Below are 20,941 nucleotides of genomic sequence, written 5' to 3'. Positions count from 1 at the left end.
AGGCACCTTCAGGTTAATGTGACCAGACGAACATACAAACATTCAAAAATTAAAATTGTACGAGAGGTAAAAAAAAATGTGGCCTGATTCACAAACGTAACTTACATTTTTAAGGAATTTACACTTTTGTTGACGTTTGCCATCTTCTGACTATTCCCAAAATCTGAGTGTAAATTTACTCCGAAAGTGTGAGAGTCTCCACCAAATTGCAGGGCCTGGGGCTATTCACATTTGAGTAATTTACACTTTTGAGTAAGTTTACTAATTGTTGGCTGGTCACAATATCAAGTGTCCAAATGAATGAATGAATCAGGCCCAAAGTATTTGAGTCAATATTTTCAATGAGCGTCGAGATGGTGGAGTCTCACTGATGGAATAGGTCTATGTTATTTGGTATTTAATTATGTATGGATTTCACGTTGATATTAATCTGAATTGATAGCTTTGTGGTTAAATGCAATTTTAAAGACCAAGAATATTCCAAAAAGAGCATGGCTTGGTCCAGACATTACACTAACAAGGTGACAATTACTGATAGCTTACAACACTGCCTGCAATTGACTGCTCATCCTACAGCCAAAGGGATGTATTTCTCCTTCGCTAGAAAGAGGAGGGGCCATCATATTTGGCCTCTGTTTGGTCCAGGCTCTTAACCCATGTGAACCTGCAGGCCACGGATGAGTGTGATATTGAGATAGATATTTCTAAGCATAAAGCATGGGCCAATGTTTTGGTTTAAGATGGTTTCAAATTGCAAGTTGACCATTGTAAACAGTGTCCTATGTCCAGGGTAAAACATGATGCTTCAAATTAGCAGATCTTTAATTGCCTATGATGATGCTGTGCAACTTAAATGATGTCATAGGGCGAGGCATGCAATTATGTAGCTTCTGACATAAAACTGACAACATATCCTCCTGCAGCTGTTGATGAGAACTTTAGATGCTAAAAGGGATAGGTGCCAAAATTTCAAAAAATAATATTGCTCTTTAGAGTGGAGGTAACACTTCACTGAAGTGCCTTCAGGGGACAGGACATTGCCACAGGCTATTTTAAACCAATATCAAATCAATAATGGCATCTTGTTTTTATTGATAGACCTACAAATTCATACTGTTCTCTGTACATGCAGCATCTTCTTACCTGGCAGTGCAGCCATCACAGCAACAAAGACAATGCAGGGTTTCATTACTGAAGAGGCTAAAAGAGAGAAGAAACTGTTTTAGAAAACAGAAGGGTCTTTGTGATGTCAAAAGGACATTTGAATACCTGAGCATGGACATCAATTCATCAAAATGCCAGTAACATCAAACAACCTTTAGCTCCTGTTGTCATCGCAGGTTTGACGTCTTACTTTCTGCATAAAGAAACAGCCTCCTATGTTCTTCTGAGAGCCTAGAGAAAATGTAAATCTGGGAAACCACAAAATGCATAGGGGGTCTGTGAATCCCTTTTGTTTTATTTTCCTACCTCTGTCTTCATGACCCATGGCACCGGGGTAGCAAGAGCTGTGCCAGGTTTGGGGGCGGCAAGCCTGGACAGTCAGCCGCTCCCTGTGGCTATCCTTATTTGTTGTCCCTGTAACTCAGAGAGCGGGTGAATCTAAAGTGAACCCCAGGCAGTAAAGTATCATGACAAGGAAGCAGGTATTTGAGTGTTGGCTTGAAGAAGAAGAGTTGGGGTGGCCAGGGTACTCATTGTTTCTAAACTTACTAATGATTATTAGACTATATAGAGACAGATTTCCCTTAAACTGATGGAAATACATCCAACTTTGTAAATATGAGGGCATGGATGAAGGAATTCAGCAACAGGTACTCAAGAGGTTCAGATTCCTCAGTAAAAGGTCTGACATCCATAAAGATAAAATAACCATGTGAACTTCATTGAACAGTCTGTTTGATTATCAAAAGAAGAGACCACGTGACCCAGTGTTATGGTCAATAGAAGGTTAAAGTGATATGTTGCTGGTTTTTTTTACCTGGAGCGTGGCCATTGGAAGGGGTAATTTGCTTGGATGAGACAATGATATTGTTTCTGCAAAAGAAGGACACTTCAGGAGTTCACTTCCTGTGTATGAAGCACCCATGTGTAAATCAATAGGTCAAATCACCAGCTGACACTCCACACAACTCACCATGATGATATCAAACGGGAGGAATGGAGAACAGGTCTAGAAAAACTGCACTGAAAGTGACAATGACTAAAAAAGCCTAGGTTCAAACAATTTAAAAAAAAAAACGCCTGTTAAAACAAATGCACAACAATGTGCAATGAACTATAACAATAATGAGAAAAGGGTTTGACCAACTAGATCAGCAGCAAGCACAATGTGTGGATAGCTAATGAACAAGCACAGAAAGCTAATAGTTTAAAAAGCCAAGTGCAAGGGCCTAAATGGTGCATCAGCAACACGCTGCGCTGGAAAATGGATCTTGGAATGGTTAGTCATGGAAAACCCGATTATATTGGAAGAATAAGCTATCAGAAAAGGTAATGTTTTAAACAGAATTATGGGGTGCTTACCAGAAAAAAAATCAAATCACTCAACATAGAAGACATCTTCTAAAAAGGCTAATCTGCATGCACAGACACAGTAGAAATTGCCACGAAACAAGGCCTATACAAATAGTCTACCTGGATCAATAAATCATTTGCATACATATAATGTAAATAATTTGGTCGTGCGCTTTTAACTTTAGAACGATTTTGTATCCTCTTAAGAGTGGTTTTGCCCCGAGGAAGCCACTGCCAATGTGTTCATTGGTGGTGAAATGTCGTCATCAAAGCTGCTGGTTGTTAGATAAATTCTTAAAACAGCTGTAACTCCTACCTATAATTATTATTATGTGTTCTTATATAGCGCTCGATTACCCGTAGGCATCTCGGTGCTTGCCTTGGGAACCCGTCCTGGCTTTTTTCCCTGTGAGATACCCGTACTGGGCACCCCCAAGGTGAAAGCCAGGCATCCCGCCGCGGGGGGCCGTAGTGGAGATTAAGCAGCTAATGCCCAGAGCTGCAGAGTGTGAACCCATGATTCGAGTAGGCACCGAAACGAGAATTATCGAGTCCGTGGATATTTGGGCTCAAGACCCTGCCGCGTCGGGAATTAAACCCTGGTCCCGGGTCTGACCTCTACTTCAGGGTCTGCCTCCTCTAACCAGTGAGCCACGCTTCTATTTATTTATTCTTGAATTCACCTTTCACCTTCCCCCCTTATTCGCTGTTATGGTGCACTGATAATGTTTTGCCACTATATCTTGTATTTCATTTGGAAATCAACAAGGAAAAATAATGCATACATCCTCTATCAGCTTTGCCATCTTTTTGACTAATTTTAGAACATCTATTAAAGACAGGAGGGGGGATACCATACATACTAAATAATCGTAAAACTGATTGATACTTGATTACATCCTGGCGAACATTGTCTTTTTCAAATTCCACATCTGGGTGCCTACGTAGAATACATGGTAGCCCAACACATATGCATATATATCTAGCATATCTGTAAATCTATGTCACCAAACAAGTCATAAAAAAGCACCAACTTATGCATTTACGTTAAGTTTAAATCAAATGTAATGCAGTACAAAAATAATGCCTCATTATTTTTTTGTCATTAGTATCAGGGGCGGCTCGTCCGCTATGGCGGAGGAGCCACGCCTCACTTCTCTTTGAGCAGTGCAAAAAAGAAAAAGAAAATGATGATAACAGAATGTTATGATCATTTCATTTTTCCATACTGGGGCAGTTTTGTTAACCTTAAGGGGCGTGGCGTGCCTGATCTGTTGTCACAGCTAGAAGTGGGTGCAATTGAGTGTGCATGACGGTTTGGCCGACCGTCTTGGCCTTTCTCCACCCGGCTGTATTGCACAGCTGGGTGGAAAACATGCACAGACTCCCACTCCCTGCCTGAGTGCCGAACCAGGCACCTCAGACCAATCACGACGGTGCTGTCACGCTGGTGACAGCAGCGTCGTATTTGGCATAAGGGAGTCTGGGAGCCTGTGTGCGTCTATGCATCAACAGAAGACGCTAGAGGCATGGTGCCGGCCAGCAGCCAGGTAGGTGAAATTTTTTTTTTCACTCCTGCAACCACAAGTTGTATCCTGTCAACAGTTAAATGAAAAAATCTCCTTAAAAGAACAGATGGAAATCGGGGAAGGGGAATGGCAAGGGGACCTCAAATAGAAAGAATGATTGATTCATATTGGATAAACAAATCATTGCTACAAGGGATCCCGCATTACAATCAGGATTTCTTTTGTGCAGGAAGTTGTGCCTTCCGTCATAAAAACAATCCCTAAAGGCATTTTCCTTTTTCTATGTGTGATGCAGAATTAACAAGAAGAAATAAAGATGTTTCTTCTCGTTACACCTGGGGCTGGGTGGTGCATACCATTGTAGTGCAATCCCAGATTTACTGACCTTAGTAGATCTGGGATTGCATCAAAATCCATTGGTCGCTGCATGGGAACGCCCATGTTCCAACCATGGAATGCCTCCTTGACACAAGGTAACGCAAGGCAGCACTATGCGCTGACCTAGTTTGCTCTCTTTTTTGCAAAGCCACACAATTCGCTGCAAAGTGACCGTGGGATAGCTTTGTAAATCTCTATTAACATTTTGCGATGTCGTGCAGTCACGATGCAAAATGTAAGTAAATCTGCCCCTCAATGGGAGGCTGTAGTCACATCTAAGAAGTGGTATGTCAACCTGAGCAGGGACCCACAACCTAGAAAATGCCAAGCTCCACATTATTTTCAGCTCTCAGGACCAGACCGTCCCGTGCCACAGTACAGCTGCAGCTCAGAGTAGATGGGATTGGGGCTCACACATTGTACCTCCTGCTACAGCCAGCCTCAATCTATTTTTTTATTTAACATTTTTACACAATATGTGTAGTGAATGTCGAAATGCTGCAGATTTAGGATTTTTTGCAGTTGAAATATCTGTTTTAGGAGAGGTTGCTTTGGGCCATTGGATTTGTACTGATTTTCTATTAAATTACTAGTTGTCTAATAGTAGGAAGGCGCGATCAGGCCACTATGTCATTCTTATTTTGAGCATTCCATTTGATATAACTGAGTTCGCTGAAATATATTGTCAAAGGAACTCAGACAGCATGAGGAGAGATGGAGAAGGGCGATGCAATTTGCCAGAGTGGGAGACAGGCATACACGATGGTGCTCCACATTACAAATAAATTCTCCACTGATGAGTGGAGCTCATTAAAAATACTGGTCGTACCTAAGAGTAGAACATAAAGCCACAAACAGACCTGCATGAATAGCACTTTAGATGCCACAAGAGACTTTCTCTTGCACACTTTTCAGACCCTGTTCAGGGGCTATGAGGCAGGCAGGGGCTACTAGCCCTCAATCGTGGAGAAGTAATCAATTTGCCTCTGATGCCCCTGGGCCCGTCAAGTACAACTCTTTCCACACTGGATTCGCAGACTATTGAGGACTAGCAGTCACAGGCTTCTTAGGAAGGTAATTTTGGGATGCTCAAACTCAGAGCTCAACAAGCAGCCAAAAGACCCAATAAAGTGAGAGCCTCATTTCAATATTTTGCTGTACGGCAGCGCCGCAAGACTCATGGCAAAAGAAAAGGGCCGAAATGCACTGTATTGATTGGATATGGCACATCACTGACCTTCTGCCCTGTGCTGACACGCAAAAGGCTGCCATGCGCCAACGCAGGAAGTCTTGCACCATGGTGCAAAGCTGTGTGCATTGTAGGGATGATTGTTTTTGTGCAGGAAAAGGCACCCTCCTGCACAAAAACAATCAGAGGAGTCAATTTCCTGTTTCTATTTCTATGTGTGCTGCAAAATGCAGCACACATAGAAAGAGGAAAACATGAGGCGAAATGATGTTATTTCTCCTCGTTGCGCCTCCTGTGCACTACCCCTGGGGAGGTGTAGGCTTTTGATGCATTCCCATGTTTACAGCTTGTTGTAAATCTGGTAATGTGTCAAATGCCATGGGTGTGACATGGGAACACCCACCGGTACGCACATGGCACACCTTCTTATTGTAGTGTGAGGCAACGCAGCCAGTTGCGCTGCGTTGCCTCATTCTATATCTACAAGGCCATGAAAAGCCACGCAGGGTGGCTTTAATGTGGCCTTGTAAATATGGATAATCCCTGTGCGCCAACGGAATGTGACAAAAAGTGATGCTCCAATGGCGCACAGGGCTTGTAAATGAGGCCCTGAATGTCCAGGTCAGTGCTTATCTACACAAGAAAGTACTTTAATCGCACCCAAAACACCACTGCAAACTACAATAACTATCCACAAATTAGTGTCTCTGGCTATAGTCAGCAGGCACTGCACCCACCCTGCCCCCCGCCCACCTTTCCCCTCTGTCCCTCCTTTCCCAGGCTCTCTCCCTTGGTTGGGCTCCTTCCTCTCTCTAGGGGCACTTAAGGAGTAGAGTGAATCAGGTTGAGGTGCAGTATCAATCTCCCTCAAATGCATATGTGCACTCAGGGTTTATTTAAAAGGCCCGTGCGCCACCGGAACTTCACTTTTAATGACATTCCGGCAGTGCACTGGGCTTACCCATATCTGCAAGCCCACATAAAGCCACCCTGCATGGCTATTCATGGCCACATAGACATGGTGTGAGGCAACACAGCACAAGTCCTTGCGTTGCCTCACACTGTGATAAAGTGTCATGCATTATGGTGGGTGTTCCTACGTAACACCCATGACATTTGACACATTCCCAGATTTACAACAAGCTATAAACCTGCGAATGCGTAAAAGCCTATGCCTCCCCAGAGGTGGTTGTAAGGGTTGATTTGGAAGGGAAGGTGTCCCCGCCCCTACAAAAACAACCTGATTGCAGGCACCCTTGCACCAAGGTGCAAGAGTGCCTGAATTGGCACATGGCAGGCATTTGTGCACCAGCGTGGTGGAAGAGGACAGGAATGTGCTGTATGTCATGGATACGGTACAAAAGGGGGTGGTGATGGACGGAGCATCTGAGCCAATCAAACACTCATGCCCAGTCAACAGATCTGGGTTTAATCCATCACCGTTCTTTAGCCCACTCTGCCACCCCAGTTCAGACATGGCCATATGCAAATCAGTCTGACCCTGTGCCTCATGGGAACAGTCTAGCCCGAACTGCCAAGACATGCCTTCCCTGGACCGGAAACAAGCTTCCTAGGACCGGTTTCTGGCATATGTCATGGATACAGCGCATTCCTGCCTTTTTCTTTTAGACATAGGGCAGTGCAGCAGGAAGGCTTGCGGCGCTGCCCTCAGGTGTTTGCAGTCGTACTACTTAATGGGATAAGTAAGACTTCACCAGATAATTTCAGGAATGCCAGCACTCGGGTGACTCACCTGCACACTTGGCATCAGCGGTCATCAGTTGAGCTTCTCAGGTGCTCAGTGGCATACCTGCTCAGCCTTCATTTCGTGGTTGCCTGATGGCTGGTAGTCTTGTGACGGTGAGGTTCCAGCTGGACCATCAGTAGGTCCAGTCCCAAGGGGGTCCTCGCAATCTGCATTTGTAGCCCACCCTGGGGCTTGGTATATGTTGGCCTTCACAGTCCTCCTGCACCTAGGCAGATGCTGCCCCACGCATGTAGTTCACCAGATGCAGCCCTGATTGAGTTGATCAGCCATTCGACAGATGCAGCTCTGCACAGGCCATTCATCCAATTTGCAGAGGCTGCCCGCATAGCAGTGTCAGCTCCTCTGCTAAGGGGGAGGAGTGTCACCCCACTGCTTAGCAGCGGAAAAAGAAAGGAAAAATAAAATGATAATAACTTGATGTTATTATCACTTTATGTGTTCCTGCTCTGGCGTCTTGGCTGGGTGGGTCTGCCCTGCTCGCGAAGTAGGGCATGTGAGGGGTGGTGGGCACACTGTAAGTGTGCATGACACTTTGGCTGGTTGTCACTGGTTGGCCAAAGCATCATATGCACTTAGCATGTTCTTCACCAAGGCTGCATTACAGTCAGGGTGGAGTAAAGGCCCAGCCCCCTATTCGCTGGCTGTGCGCCGAACCACAGTGATCAGACCAATCACAACGCTCTACTGCAGTGTTGTGGTTGGCTCAGGAGAGCCTGGGTGCTTCCTGTTGGTTCCGGACGAGGAGGAACGACGACGCGGGAGAGATGCGGCGATAAGGTACGTTTTTTTTTTCTTTTCTTACACCCCTCTTGACCCCCCTGTCAACCCCGATCCATGCCGGGCACCACTGCTGCATAGGTTGTTCAGTAGTTTGGCAGATGCAGTTCTGCATAGGCCATTCGGCAACATGTAATCAAGGAACCAACTGGGCATACAACAATCATGGCATCACAGAGTCACAATTCTCACCTGGAACCCACAGGCATTTGTGGGGGGTCCTGACACCAGGGCCTTCTTGATTGCTGCCCACAAGTCTTCCTCTTATGGGAGAATTCCATCCATGGGGACTGGATTTTGGTTCTTTCTAGACAGTTTCTACTCCTGCAGGTTAGATAGGTTTCTTCTCTCTGTCAGCAGGCAAGAAAGCTTCTAGGTGCTTCGTGACAGGCACATCACTGCTCCAGCAAAAGATCCAGATTTGATCTGGGAAATGGACTGTCAGGCAGACACCAATCCTGATCACACAGCAGCTCTCTAAGTACTCTACGGCGCACTCTCTTGCTTGCTCATAGAGGACTGGAACTGGAACTGCGTGGGCTACTTGGAATCCCACTTTTATACAAAAGTGGCAGAAAGGAGATGATGATCTAATGTCTCTAGCTGGTTTGGGGTATTTCTTCTGTCAAGTGTTCTTTGAAGGCTATTCTCCAGACACAGCCTTTATTTCGTGTGATACTTCTCACAGTAGGGTTGTCTCCATTCTGGAGCAAACACAACAGAGGCATGATGTTTCTGCACCTGGCTGTCATCAGTGCAACTGGATGAATATTCAGGGAAATACAAAACGGAATGCCTTGCCTAAAGGCTTCCTCGCCTTTACAAAAGAGCCCGCGGTCTCACCCTTCACGACAACCATGCAGCAAGTGACAACAATCAGGAAGACTAATTAGCAGCTTATTGCTAACCCAGAGGCTTCTATCTAAAGGAGTCCTATCTCCATTCCACTCACTTTTTTGTCAAGGTCTCCTTCTCCAGCCACAGCAATGTAAGCAATACAGTACCACTCTCTGGGGGCACATGCCTGCCCCTCTTTGATGTCCAAGGCCAGACCAGGCGCATACAAAATAGATCGGTCAAATATGGAGAAGAGCTTTTGTGCTGGACTGGCAGTAAGGAGGCAATGGAGGACCAGGAAAGGGGGTAGCAGGCTTGGTCAAGCAACGGGGTGTGTGGCACACAGGGACAGAGCAGCACAGGGGCAGGGACGAAGCACTTGGGGAAGACAACAATATGGGAAGATAAACACATGAAGGAGATGGCAAAAGGAACATGTGGTAGGCATGGGGAGAAGTACAAGAGAGAGAGAATAGCAACGAGGGAGAGAGTAAGATAGAGGGGGTGGTGGATATTTCACGGTGAAAGATGGGAGAGAAATACATGAAGGAGCGAGATGAAAAATATATGCACACTGATGGAGTGCTTAGCTAAAGCAAATGTAGTTCACAGAAAATGAGCAGTGGAAGGACACAAATTAGCCAGTCTAAAAATTGGTAAAGAGGCTATGTTCCAGGGGAGGGACAACAGAAAAATAAGAAGCAAGAAAATAAGCGTGACAAGGAAGCCGACCAATGGTAAGCAATGGGCAGAATGTAACCCCTTTAGGTGCTTTGTAAGTGCGCAATAGATATTTTGCTGTCTGGTAGGCACAATCTAATGATAAGCATATTGGGCAGCATGGTGAGAAGTGGGCACATGCTGTAAAAACTAGTCTATAAAAGTCCTTCAGGAAATCATTGAAAACCTGTTTCTTTGAAGATTAGTGTAGTGCACCATTATCTAGCAATATTTTGTTGTTTAAGCAGCGCCAACACGCCTCAGGACATTCGAGCGCTATAGAAATAAAAAAATCTAATCAAAATCAATCTCATGTGTGTCTCATGTCTGCTCACAACGGTATGCAACCTTTACAACGAAACTTTTACAACGACCTATCATTACAACGCAATTTTTACAATGCAAACTATTACAACGCATTGCTCTGGGGGGCGCTCTAGGATAGGGAATAGGTTAATTTACTATCCAATAACATTCCCTACTATCCACGGGGACTGGAGTTGGAATAGTAAATTAAACTATTCACTATCCAGCACCCCAAAGCGCTATGCGTTGTAATGGTATGCGTGGTAAAAACCGCGTTGTAAAGGTAGGCGTAGTAAAAGTATGCGTTGTAACGTCATACATCCCTCACAACAGATATAATCAAGTAGACCTCAATCCGAGGCCTCAAACTGAGGGTTATGTTTCTAAAATTAAAAACCTTCTGAAGAAGAAAGTGAGCGCTTTAGACGTTTTTGAGATGCCTTGAAATAGTTTAAACAGCAGGCATTTAACTGCTATGCTGAAGGATGCCTTAAATCCCTCAGAAAATGAACACAGATTCTATAATAAAAGGAAAAACCAGAACCTGCCACCTAAGGTTGAACTGACTGCATCAGCGGCATGCTCTAAATCCATGGCGGTGAGAGGAGTCTGAGCGGCGGCAGAATAAAACACCACGAAGGCAGAGATGGCACAGAAAGAACAGGGGGCATATTATCAAGGACGGCGATAATGGGCTTGATAATATGCCCTTGAGAATTCCAATAGAAGTCCATGTTCACACCAGAACATGGGCTTCTATGGGAATTCTCCAGAGCATATTGTCAAGCCCATTATCGCCGTTTTAGCTACAGTTTTCTGCCGCTATACCGGCAATAATTTTAATGCCGTCCTTGATAATATGTCCCCAGGTTCAGAAAAGCATAGCATTGAAGTGAAGGAGCTGGGCCAGGAGGGCTGAAGTGATGAATGGACCTAGCTTCAAGCCAGAAAATGGCAAATGACACCGAGAAATCTCTGGATGCTGAAAAAAAGATGAAGAATTGTAAGACCAGAAAGTAAAAAGTGAGTATGATTTGACTTTATTCAGGACGTCCCTGGGGGTGTTTAGTCGGGTGGTAATAAGGAGGGGCTGGCTCTGGAGAATGGTGGGGGCTTAAAAATAATCCTCTTTTTATCTCAAAAGGCAGGTGACAAAGCTGGTAGCACAACTAAGGAAGCTTAGCCTTCACGAAGGGTTTTTATGATTCTACAGCTCAAGGCAAAACATGTTTCCATAAGTTAAAACAAGCATTGGACATGCATTAGGTCTCGCATATGTTGGAGCTGGGGCTATAGGCAATGTAAATCAAAAAGTGCACGCTAGTACAAAAAGAACACGATTGTTTTTCACGGTGCACAGTTTTGAAGAAAGCCACAACTTGCACCATGTTGTGTCTGGGGTTGGATAGATACTTGCACATTTCGAACGAAATTACTGAATGGATAGGTTAGGGAAAAAGAGAAAACCGTGACAAACATTGATGAGAAGTGGAGCACCTCAGTTTCCCTATGAAAATGGCACAATGTAATTAATGAATGGCAACTTGATATTCGGCTTCTGCTTGAGGACAACCAGGGGCTGAAATATTTTCCGAGTAAGCTTTTTGAGTCGCATCCATCGAAGACGTCATGAGTTAATATTGCTGTTAAAAGTAATGTTCATGTACAACAACACACTGACCAAGAAATAAATAAAAAGGCAAGTGCATACAAGCTTAAGTTGTGTTTTGGCTTTGATGTTTACTACACCAAACATGCCTCAGTCCCTGTGGACGCAATAGCCTCCCTTATACAACTGTATAAGAGGAAGATCTTACCTGTTGAGGTAGGGTGGATTTTAAATGGAAGAATCCTCACACTACACAGCACAGTACTAGTTGCAAAAGCAAAGTATTCTTGCATGTTATTGTCCTGAAAGAATACGTTAGTGAGATAAATAAAGGCAAGAAAGGAGACCAAGCATTTGCAATGCAATAAGTCTTGCATTTGCAAGAGTTTACGCTATTGGCATTATCTTATCTGTTTTGAAAAACCAACATATAAATAAAAGGTATTGTCATTTACAATGCCAATAGCTAAATCTTTTGTAAATTTGAGACCTATGGCATTGTAAATGCTTGTTTTTTAATGCACCGGGGAGTTTACATGATTTTCCCAGAATCACAGGATGTTGAGTTGATGCCGAGACTCTAACGTGCTGTACTATTCTGCCCATTGCCAGCACAAAAGCAGACTTCCCTTTCAGAGTACCCTGACACCAACACAACAGGCGAGTAAAAATGCAATTTTATTCTCAAACAGATTTGGCGAAGCCAGTTTGTTTCTCCTTTGCAAGATCTATTGGCTTTGTCATTTTATTTTATGTACACGTTGCACAGCAGCAGGAGCTGATGTGCAACATGGCTTAAAGTTAAACAAGTATGGGGGCAACATGTCAGACACATTGAGGTCTGTAAGTCCTACCCCTTGTTTTCTTGATGCAGTCTTGTGACTATCTTTTTGTCTTACCTGCCCAAAATGCCCCTTCCACATCACTGTTTGCTCCCTTACGCCCCCCCCCCCCCCAATCTTCTGCAAAAACAAGTTTGGTCAGAGGTTTTCCATTGTAGGTGATATAGACTTTCCAGGCTCCCAACAGGGACCAGACAAGACAGCCCTTATGAAAATAACAAAAATGTAGGCTGCCTGGAAAGTGGATGAGTTTGAACATATAGTAAGTACCTTTGCTGCTTATGACAATACTGCTCTTTACCACCTCCGACCTGTCTATGCATATTTTATGTACATGGCTACTGCCGGAAGAGGGGCCCTCAGTCTCCCACATCTGACAGATATTCATTTGCCTTAGGCTGAATGGGGGCCCCTGAAAGGTTGGGGTCCCATCAGTGTTGAAGGGACCTGCGTTTCACCCCTGTGTTCAGATTAATTGTCAATCGAAATTGGGAAACTGCGTTAATAGACACAGCTGATGACAGGGCATATTCGGGGAGTGAGATTTTATCTCATTGCCACAGGCTCAGATACTGCTAGTAAATGACCTTCAGAAACCAAATATATAAGTGGTTTAAACTATGAAGAAAATGAAGGGGCAACAATGGTATTCTGTGCAGAATGTAAAAGTCTGTTTAACCACTGTGTCGCAACTGAAGTAAATTCAGCTCATATCAAGTAAAAAACGACCTAAATAAGCCAGTGTTCCGCCTCATTGTTTTATTTGTTCAAGACACAATCGAACTACTCGAACAAATATCCGTAACAGGTTGAACAAAAACTAGAGCAGAAACAGTCAACAAGTCAAAGGGAATCTTCCCCATTTGCAATGAGCAAATAGCAACATGGACAATACGCTGTGTTTTTACGTAACCAGACAGAGTTAATTAGATAACTTACAGACAGCAAGGTATGTTGGCCTTTAAGGCAATCTGGCAATGTCTTAAGGGGTGATCAGTGTAAAGGCTGTTTTTTAAGTTTGTATTTTTTGGCTGTTTGTGGCCCTGTTATGATCGGGCGGTTTTTCCAGTTGATCAATCTGAAACTGCAACAAACATTGCCTTCAGCAAGCACAAATGCGTGTAGTCTGTTGTCCCTTACAAAATGTAGTGGGTCTTTACCAGGGCCGGAGTGGCCGTAGCGGGCTCCGGTCGTTTCCCCGGTGGGTCGCTAGGGTGGGGGCCGGTTTTGGGCCACTGGGGGCCGTTTTTGTTACTGGGGGTCAGCATTATCGGCCCCCTGTCACAAAATCAGCTGAAACGGGCTCTCGCAAACTGCTCGACTGCATCTCCCCTCACCCCAGGGGGGGCCGGCCGAGCAGTTTGCCAGGGCCGGTTTTGTTTCCCAGTCCGGGCCTGGTCTTTACGATTTGAGAACTGCCCTGATTTACAAATTGTTGACGCTTTTTTTTAGCTAACTGATTTGCTCAAGAGGGACACTTAATCGGAACCCGGGCGTACACTCTGGCCTTGCTTACAGTCTTCATATTCATTCAAGTAGGAAACCGCAACAGGTTATTTTCTCTTGCAAGTCACAAATCAATTACTGCTCTGAAACATGCACCACTGACCAAACTAATAATTCGATACCTCTGCATTTTTCGCATTTGCGCTCAAGGTCATGTTGCTTAACTCTACACCAAAGACTGATCAAAAAATAATAAATGTGTTAGAAAGGCGCATGTCAGGAAGACAAAACGAATACTGAGGCTAGTTGATGCAGTGCAGGGGGTGAAGAAGCGTTTAGTATGAGATTGGAAGAGGGGTGACGATCCGAAGAAAAATAGCCAATGAGTGGATGCGGATAAAAGTTAGAATGGGAATAATAGTAAAATAGCCTAATAAATCGAGAAGGCATATGGGTATTTTCATTGTTCTTCGGAATGGACAATCATTTTGAATAAGCATGTGACAAAGTGCTTGCTGGGCAGTTAGTTGGAAGTACAATATCTCACAAGTAAATTTTTTTTTATAATCTAATGAAAAGCAGTGGGCGGGACGCGTAAATTAAAGCAACTGCACCTGGCTAAATGATAAACCGTGGTCTAGAGAGCACAATCCTATGATGCCAGTGTGTACAAGACTAATGCGATGAAAAGTCTAAGCAACAGTTGAATCAAATGAAGTCCACTTGGACTTCATTTGATTCAACTGTTGCTTAGACTTTTCATCGGTAGTGGGGGATATTGGTCCATGTAGCACTCTGTCTTTGATATTTTGAAAGATTCTATTGACTGTCCAAATACTATCTCTGACTATACTGTTACTAGTGTATGTGCGGTTCTTTCCAATCTTTTGGAAACACTACTACCATTCTTTGTATAAAAAAATAATAAACTGTGATGGGCGGAAGGTGAGAGCAACATGAGCATTACTAAATGCCCTCATCCAATGTGGAGAAACTGGGAGCAAATCAGCGCCGGTGCCAGGCTGTTTTTGCCGTCCGTAGGGTGCAGCCGCTTATTGAGAGAAGGAGGAAGCGCTGTGACTGAATCAGCTGGTGTGTGCAATGAAGGGCGGCAGCAATGTGTTGGACCCTGCCCTGGCGAGAGAGCTGCAAACTGTAGCTCAGGAGCGGCAGTGTCACAGCCATTGCGCTGCTTTCAAGAAGTCAGAACGAGCACCATTACTGCCGTTCCTGAATAGTTAGAGAGGGCGGCGCAATCAAAACAAACTGCAACAGGTGGAAGGGTGAAAACTATACCTGTGCTAATGAGAACAAACTGATAAAAAATAAAAATCTAATGAAAAGAAGTGGGACGGTCAAATGTACGTTTCTGGGCGGAAGCCAGCAATGTAAAGAATATATATAAATATATTGAAATGAAAAGAAGCGGTGCAGCCAAATACTACGTTTCTGTCAGAGGGTGGAAGCAGCAATGGACCTAAAGTAACATGAGAACACAGACTGCGGGAGGGGAAGGCATGGGACGAAAATAGTGCTCAAAATATAAATAAAACATACTGTGCAACACTCGAAGTAAAGCTACCAGGAGCCATGGAAGGATACAAATGATGACATACCAGTCATAAGGAGGGACTAACAAGCCTAAAACCAATCGGAAGGCCACGTTTAGGAAGTAAGCCAATGAAAAAGATAGGCGGAGAGTGGGCGAAGCTTTCACTGAGCTTCCACTCCATACTGAATACTGCATGCCTCGCAAAGTGAGCAGCACATGCGCGCTGCCGCTATAGGCTCGAACTAAAAAACAAGCTAAGAATAAATAGTTTGCCGGGACGCAGCAGGCGCAGAAGGGGTAGAAAGGAGCGCCATTGAGCACGATGACTGTGTGCCAGATAAACGAAAAAGCAGGTTGTACAGAACTAAGATTTCGAGGAACCAAAGCAAGCTCACCATGTTTAAGTATAATTGCAAGTGAGTGATACACCTTGGAGCATCGAATATGTTGCATTGGTGAGAAAAGATGCACGGGCACAGGGTAATGAAAGCATGCTGGCTCTGGTGGCTTAGTGGACTAATACGTCCATTGTAGGGGCTTATGCTTAACCTCATGGTCACAGGTTCAAATCCAGGTTGGTTCACTCAGCCTTCTGAGGTCGACAAAATGAGTACCATTTAGTCCGGTTACAACAAACATCTGTTATTTAACACAAATATGCCCTTCTGGTTGAAAGTGCGCTTTATAAGTGATTTTGGAAGAGGGGATGTATAAGGTGGTGAATTTGTTGTGCACAGGAATATAAGTCATTGTACAAGGAATGCAGGCGACTAGCAACCAGTGGTGGTTTCTCCCCGAGGGCATCAGGGCTCCGTCCCATTGCCAAAAGTGCTTGATCATATTTTATCTATATAAAACATATATCCTTTTTTTTCTTCTAAACAATATAATAATTTAGTCCCCATGACCATTAGTGAACACAGCCAGGCACTGTCTGCCCGAGCAGCCCCAATAACCGATACCGCCGCCGTGACTGGACGCATGTCGTGTGACGTGACTGACTCCTCTTGTGGGCCCAAAGAAGCCTAAGTGTTTGCCGGCTCAGAACCTCACAGCCCTGACGGCTGTGATGTCATCTGCTCGGCAAAGACCTAGCTTCAGGGCCCAGTCCATACCCCCTGATGGCGTGGAGGCAAAGTTGGCCCCGGGCGTTTAAAGTCCAAGCCCGGTGTCGCTAATCCTCCATGTCAATCAGAGAGTGGAGACTGTCACCCAGCCCTTTCCCATCTCATTACAGGGCGTGGTGGGACCCACCCTGTGACGAGAAGGGAAAGGGGTGTGGCAGGCGGGATTCCGAGGATTCGAGTCTGCGCAGAGTAGCGTATGGATAGGCCCAAGGGTCAGGAGGAGTGTGGGAGCCTGTGCATGGCAAAGGAGCTGAGCACCGAGACGGCGAGGCAGCAGGTACGTTTTATTTTGTTTTTTTCATGGACACTGTTGGTGAGGGGGAGGTAGGGGTTGCATACACTGTGTAAGAGTGACCGGGCTTGTGCAACATGGTCCTGCAGTGTTAAACTAAAATTGTTGTAGGAACTGCTTTTTAATAAAAGATCTCCTTTTCCCCTCCATAGTTATTCACACTGCACTAAATTGCGTGTTCACTATTTGAGTTTATATTCGTCGCGATTCTTTGGTGTACTGTTTTGGAGGGAGGCTCAATTCATTGGTGTATTGTTTCGGAGGAAGGCGAGTATGCATTTTCAGTTTGCTAAGAATTTCGCTCCATGTATATAAACGCAATCCCCCTACTTAAGTGCAAAATTGCCAGTTTCGGTGGGCATGTATAACTTTTTGCTTCTGCCTCGCAAAATACCCCTCAGTGTAACGGAAGTCGACTTACAAACAAATGCACACAATTCTCGGATGGTCCTTTTTGTCTGTGACCTCTCCCCTCACAACCAGGCAGTAACCCTCCTTCGGGCCCTCGAGATTTGTTTGGAGTTGGTTACTCAAGCCACTGCCTAACACACATTCCACAACTTCTCAAGGTGCTGCTTTCATGGAACCCATACACACATGAACCTGCTTTGGGCTTTCTCGTCTCTGCCAAGGTGAACAGGCTTTTGTATCTCACTGTATGAGTTCACTGGATTTAGTTGACAGGCTTTTCTTTCTTGCTGTATGAGTTGACTGGATTTAGTTACGCTTTCATAACAATTTACTTTCAGCTCGGTGCATGACAAATAACGTGCACTTCCATTTTCTTTGACGAAATCTCGTGGGAAAGAAATAACTATTTGTTTACTTTTGGGATTTGACTACAAATCCAATCACAGGCTTTGCTCTACTTTTAATAGTATTTGTAGGAGAAATGCAGATGTCAACTTTGCGTTGGTCCTACTGGGGTTCCTGCAGTATTCTATTCTTTAAAGAGTAGTTTCTTCGTGTTCTTCTCACATCACCACAATATTTAACTACACTTTATCCAAATGTATTCCCTTATTCTCATCCACGCATTTTCCAAAGCTGTTTGTGCCACTGCGGTGCTGGGGGGAAGTGACAAGTATATACCCCGAAAGGTTACACACACAACTGCAGCTGTGCCCACAAACCTGCGGGCCTGCAGCACAAAGGATAGGATTAAGGAAAGGGTTTTAGACTTCACACTGTCATTGAGCAAACTTGGTCCAAGGGCATTAGAGCGCTGAACATGAGAACCAGTTACATGACATATTTCAAGTGACTCACCCAGGATCTGACCTGACACTTGAAACTGGGTTCTTAGTTACAAAGTTGGCAGTTTTTGCTGTTCACCACATCTCCTCCCCATGTTTCTGGCCATATGCTTTCTACTAGCCTCGGATAATCAGATTTATCCCCCTTCATTTGTAGGTAATCATCTGAAAAAGCAAAGGACTATATAGCAACATGCATTGGAGGGCCTTCTATTTCACTACACCCTTCAGATAACATCCACTTACAACAGTTTTTGAGCCTTTGCAGTTCATGCCAGTTTTTGTTCGACCCCAGTGGCAGGAAGCGTAAGCAAGCTTTATAAGGTGGGATTATAGCTCACGGTCACTGCTTGCAAGCATAAGGTTCGCCAGTGCACTTTAATCTATGCATTTCTATAGCTTTGCCTGATTTGATGGTGCCTGATTTGATGGTGTTTGTTGCTTTGGCACAAATGTATTATAATGTATTCCTTCATTGTAAAAGAGACATTTTTGTGGGAGGTTTCAGTACAAAGAAACTATTGGGTCTCCAGAGGTACCAAAGCACGTTTCCCAATCATGTGCAGATATCATGAGCGTTACAGGAACTTAGGCCTTTGCAGTGGTCAACTACATTTCCAAAAGGCACATATATATAAACATCTATACACAGCATGGCAGGAAGTTAGAGTCATTTTCTATTCAAGCACACCTCACACTCGTTTGCTCCACAGGGCTTCCTGCTCTTTGGTGCAGTGTATCCTGACAACTGTATTCTGGTTTTCCTAGAGCCAGACCTTTCATATATCTTTAAATTGCTTGTGGTTTGAAAGCTTGCTTGACAGTAGACTGTTGCACTAACAGAAAGTCACCTTCCCAAGGATTTACGCAAATAGGGTAGGAAAGAAAAGGAGGGAGTTTATGGATGAAAGTTTTAATATTTATTAAAATCTTAATCGCTGCCTTTGTACTAGGATACTGATAAAAGTAAAAAGGGAAAGGACTCAAACTCACCTCCGCGATAATTCTTTGCAGACTTAGTGGAAAGGCAGAGGGAAATATGACATTCCTTTTCTTAATGTAATAAATGCACTTTCACAATTGCTTTATTAACCTTCTTGCTTCTCAAATTTGCTTGAAAATGCACAATTTACCCACTGTTTTTCTTTTTAATTCTCGGGGGAATATGCCCTTTAAGATGGTCGGGGTCGCTTGCTGCGCTCGCTCGTCACGGTGCACTCTGACAAAAATGTATGCCTCACCACTAACCACTTTCAAATGTCACCAGCCGCCACTGCTAGCAACATCAAGGTAGTTGGACTATTGAAGGTGAAAATGGTTTGAAAAGCACTGATAATTACACTTTTGAACAGGATAGATGTTTACAAGGTATTTACGTAGGTTCATGTGGGTTGTGTAATAAAACAAATCGCTTCATTTGGCTGCTCTTTGTGCAAGGGCAATATAGATTTTATCTAGTGCCTGCACATGTGAGGTAGGAAGAATTAATCGGTTTCCAGGAGTGCAATGTATGGACTATTTCGAATTGATTTGAAACATTCATCAAAACCAACTGTTTTCATTAAAAGACATATTTAAACAACTTTACTTGTCAAATTTTAAAAGATATAAGCATTCCAGTGCATGAAAGTTGCACATAAGCCTACACTTTCTCCTTGCCCAACGGTGTGGGCAGTTTAATGTTTAAGGTCTTTTGGAGGGTGGGACAAACTGTCTGACTGTCTTAAATTTTGTTTTGGGCGCAACTTAAAAAGTCCAATTTAAAGGTTTGATTTTTCCTCATGGTGTCTAATGTGTTGTCCATGACCCAAGAAACAAAGAAGGGGTTAGGCGCAGGGGGTGGGGGCGGGGCTGCTGGTCTGCTGCAGCTTGAGTGACAGTCTGCAGCAGGCCAGCAACACTGTGTGCGCATGAGGATTTTTGGGCTGTGGCTTGCCCGAGCAGCATAGAGAGAGGGTCCGAAGGGGCCGTGGGTGCTGCTTCAGCCGGGCCGGGTTTTACAAAGGCGCCATGGCGAGTACTTAGTGTGCACCCCTAGCCAATCCTGGCACTGCATGCAGTGCCAGGATTGGCTGGTCCACCGCGCAACATCCATTATTGGATGCCGTGCGTGGGGGGGGGCACTGCATATATCTTGGTCAATCACTGTGTGACTTCAGCATGAAGCCATGCAGTGATTGGCCATTCGGGACGCGCGTGCCGTGACGTTCTGTGTGAGTTACTACTTTCTATTTCTAATAGAAGTTAGTGTCGTCGTCGCCAAGTGCAGAGCCAGGAGCCAGCCCAGCAGACGTCCGACGGTCCACACCACAGTCACACAGTCATGTCACAATTCAATCACTGACACAGTAGGTGGGTGCGTGCTGCATATCATATCTATGTTTTTAGTTCATTTGATTTCTGCTGCGGATTTTTGTATTGCCTGTCGCAGCCTGAGCCTGAGCATCTAATAATAATACGGGCGGGGCACATTTTCAGTGAGTCACGGTTCAGTGGGTCCCTAAAGCCCATAGGCCCCAGTACTATTGATAGCCAAGCTACGCCATGCTGCCTTAAAAATGAACACCGTGGGCTGGATGTGACACTGACCTAAAATGCTATGCGTGCTGTTGCCTGGGGGGGGGGGGGCTTGCTCCAGTAGGTGGTACAGTTTGACCACTAGAGAGGAAAATCGTCTCTTTATTGTTTTCCTTCCACGCATATGAAGAGAGTTCTGCCTTTTTAACAATCGTTGCAATTAAAAAAGCATCAAAGAACCGACGTACTGTGCTTTCAGGGCTCGCAAATTTAATGACT

General features: G+C 44.5%; 1 protein-coding gene across 2 annotated transcripts in view; it reads right to left on the bottom strand.

The window, feature by feature from the left end:
• The window catches only part of LOC144772436 (T-lymphocyte activation antigen CD86-like), a 172,937-nt gene that overhangs the window by 103,379 nt on the left and 48,617 nt on the right, over positions 1 to 20,941 (bottom strand). For both annotated transcript variants that reach the window (XM_078656754.1, XM_078656755.1), the window contains exon 2: positions 1,144 to 1,200. In XM_078656754.1, the coding sequence (XP_078512880.1) occupies positions 1,144 to 1,200 (57 nt within the window). The remainder of the gene's footprint in view (positions 1 to 1,143; positions 1,201 to 20,941) is intronic.

Source organism: Lissotriton helveticus, chromosome 8 (genome assembly GCF_964261635.1).
Source record: "Lissotriton helveticus chromosome 8, aLisHel1.1, whole genome shotgun sequence".
Taxonomy (NCBI): Eukaryota; Metazoa; Chordata; class Amphibia; order Caudata; family Salamandridae; genus Lissotriton; species Lissotriton helveticus.
The sequence above is the reverse complement of the archived record's forward strand: the minus strand, read 5'-3'. Positions and strand labels throughout refer to the sequence as shown.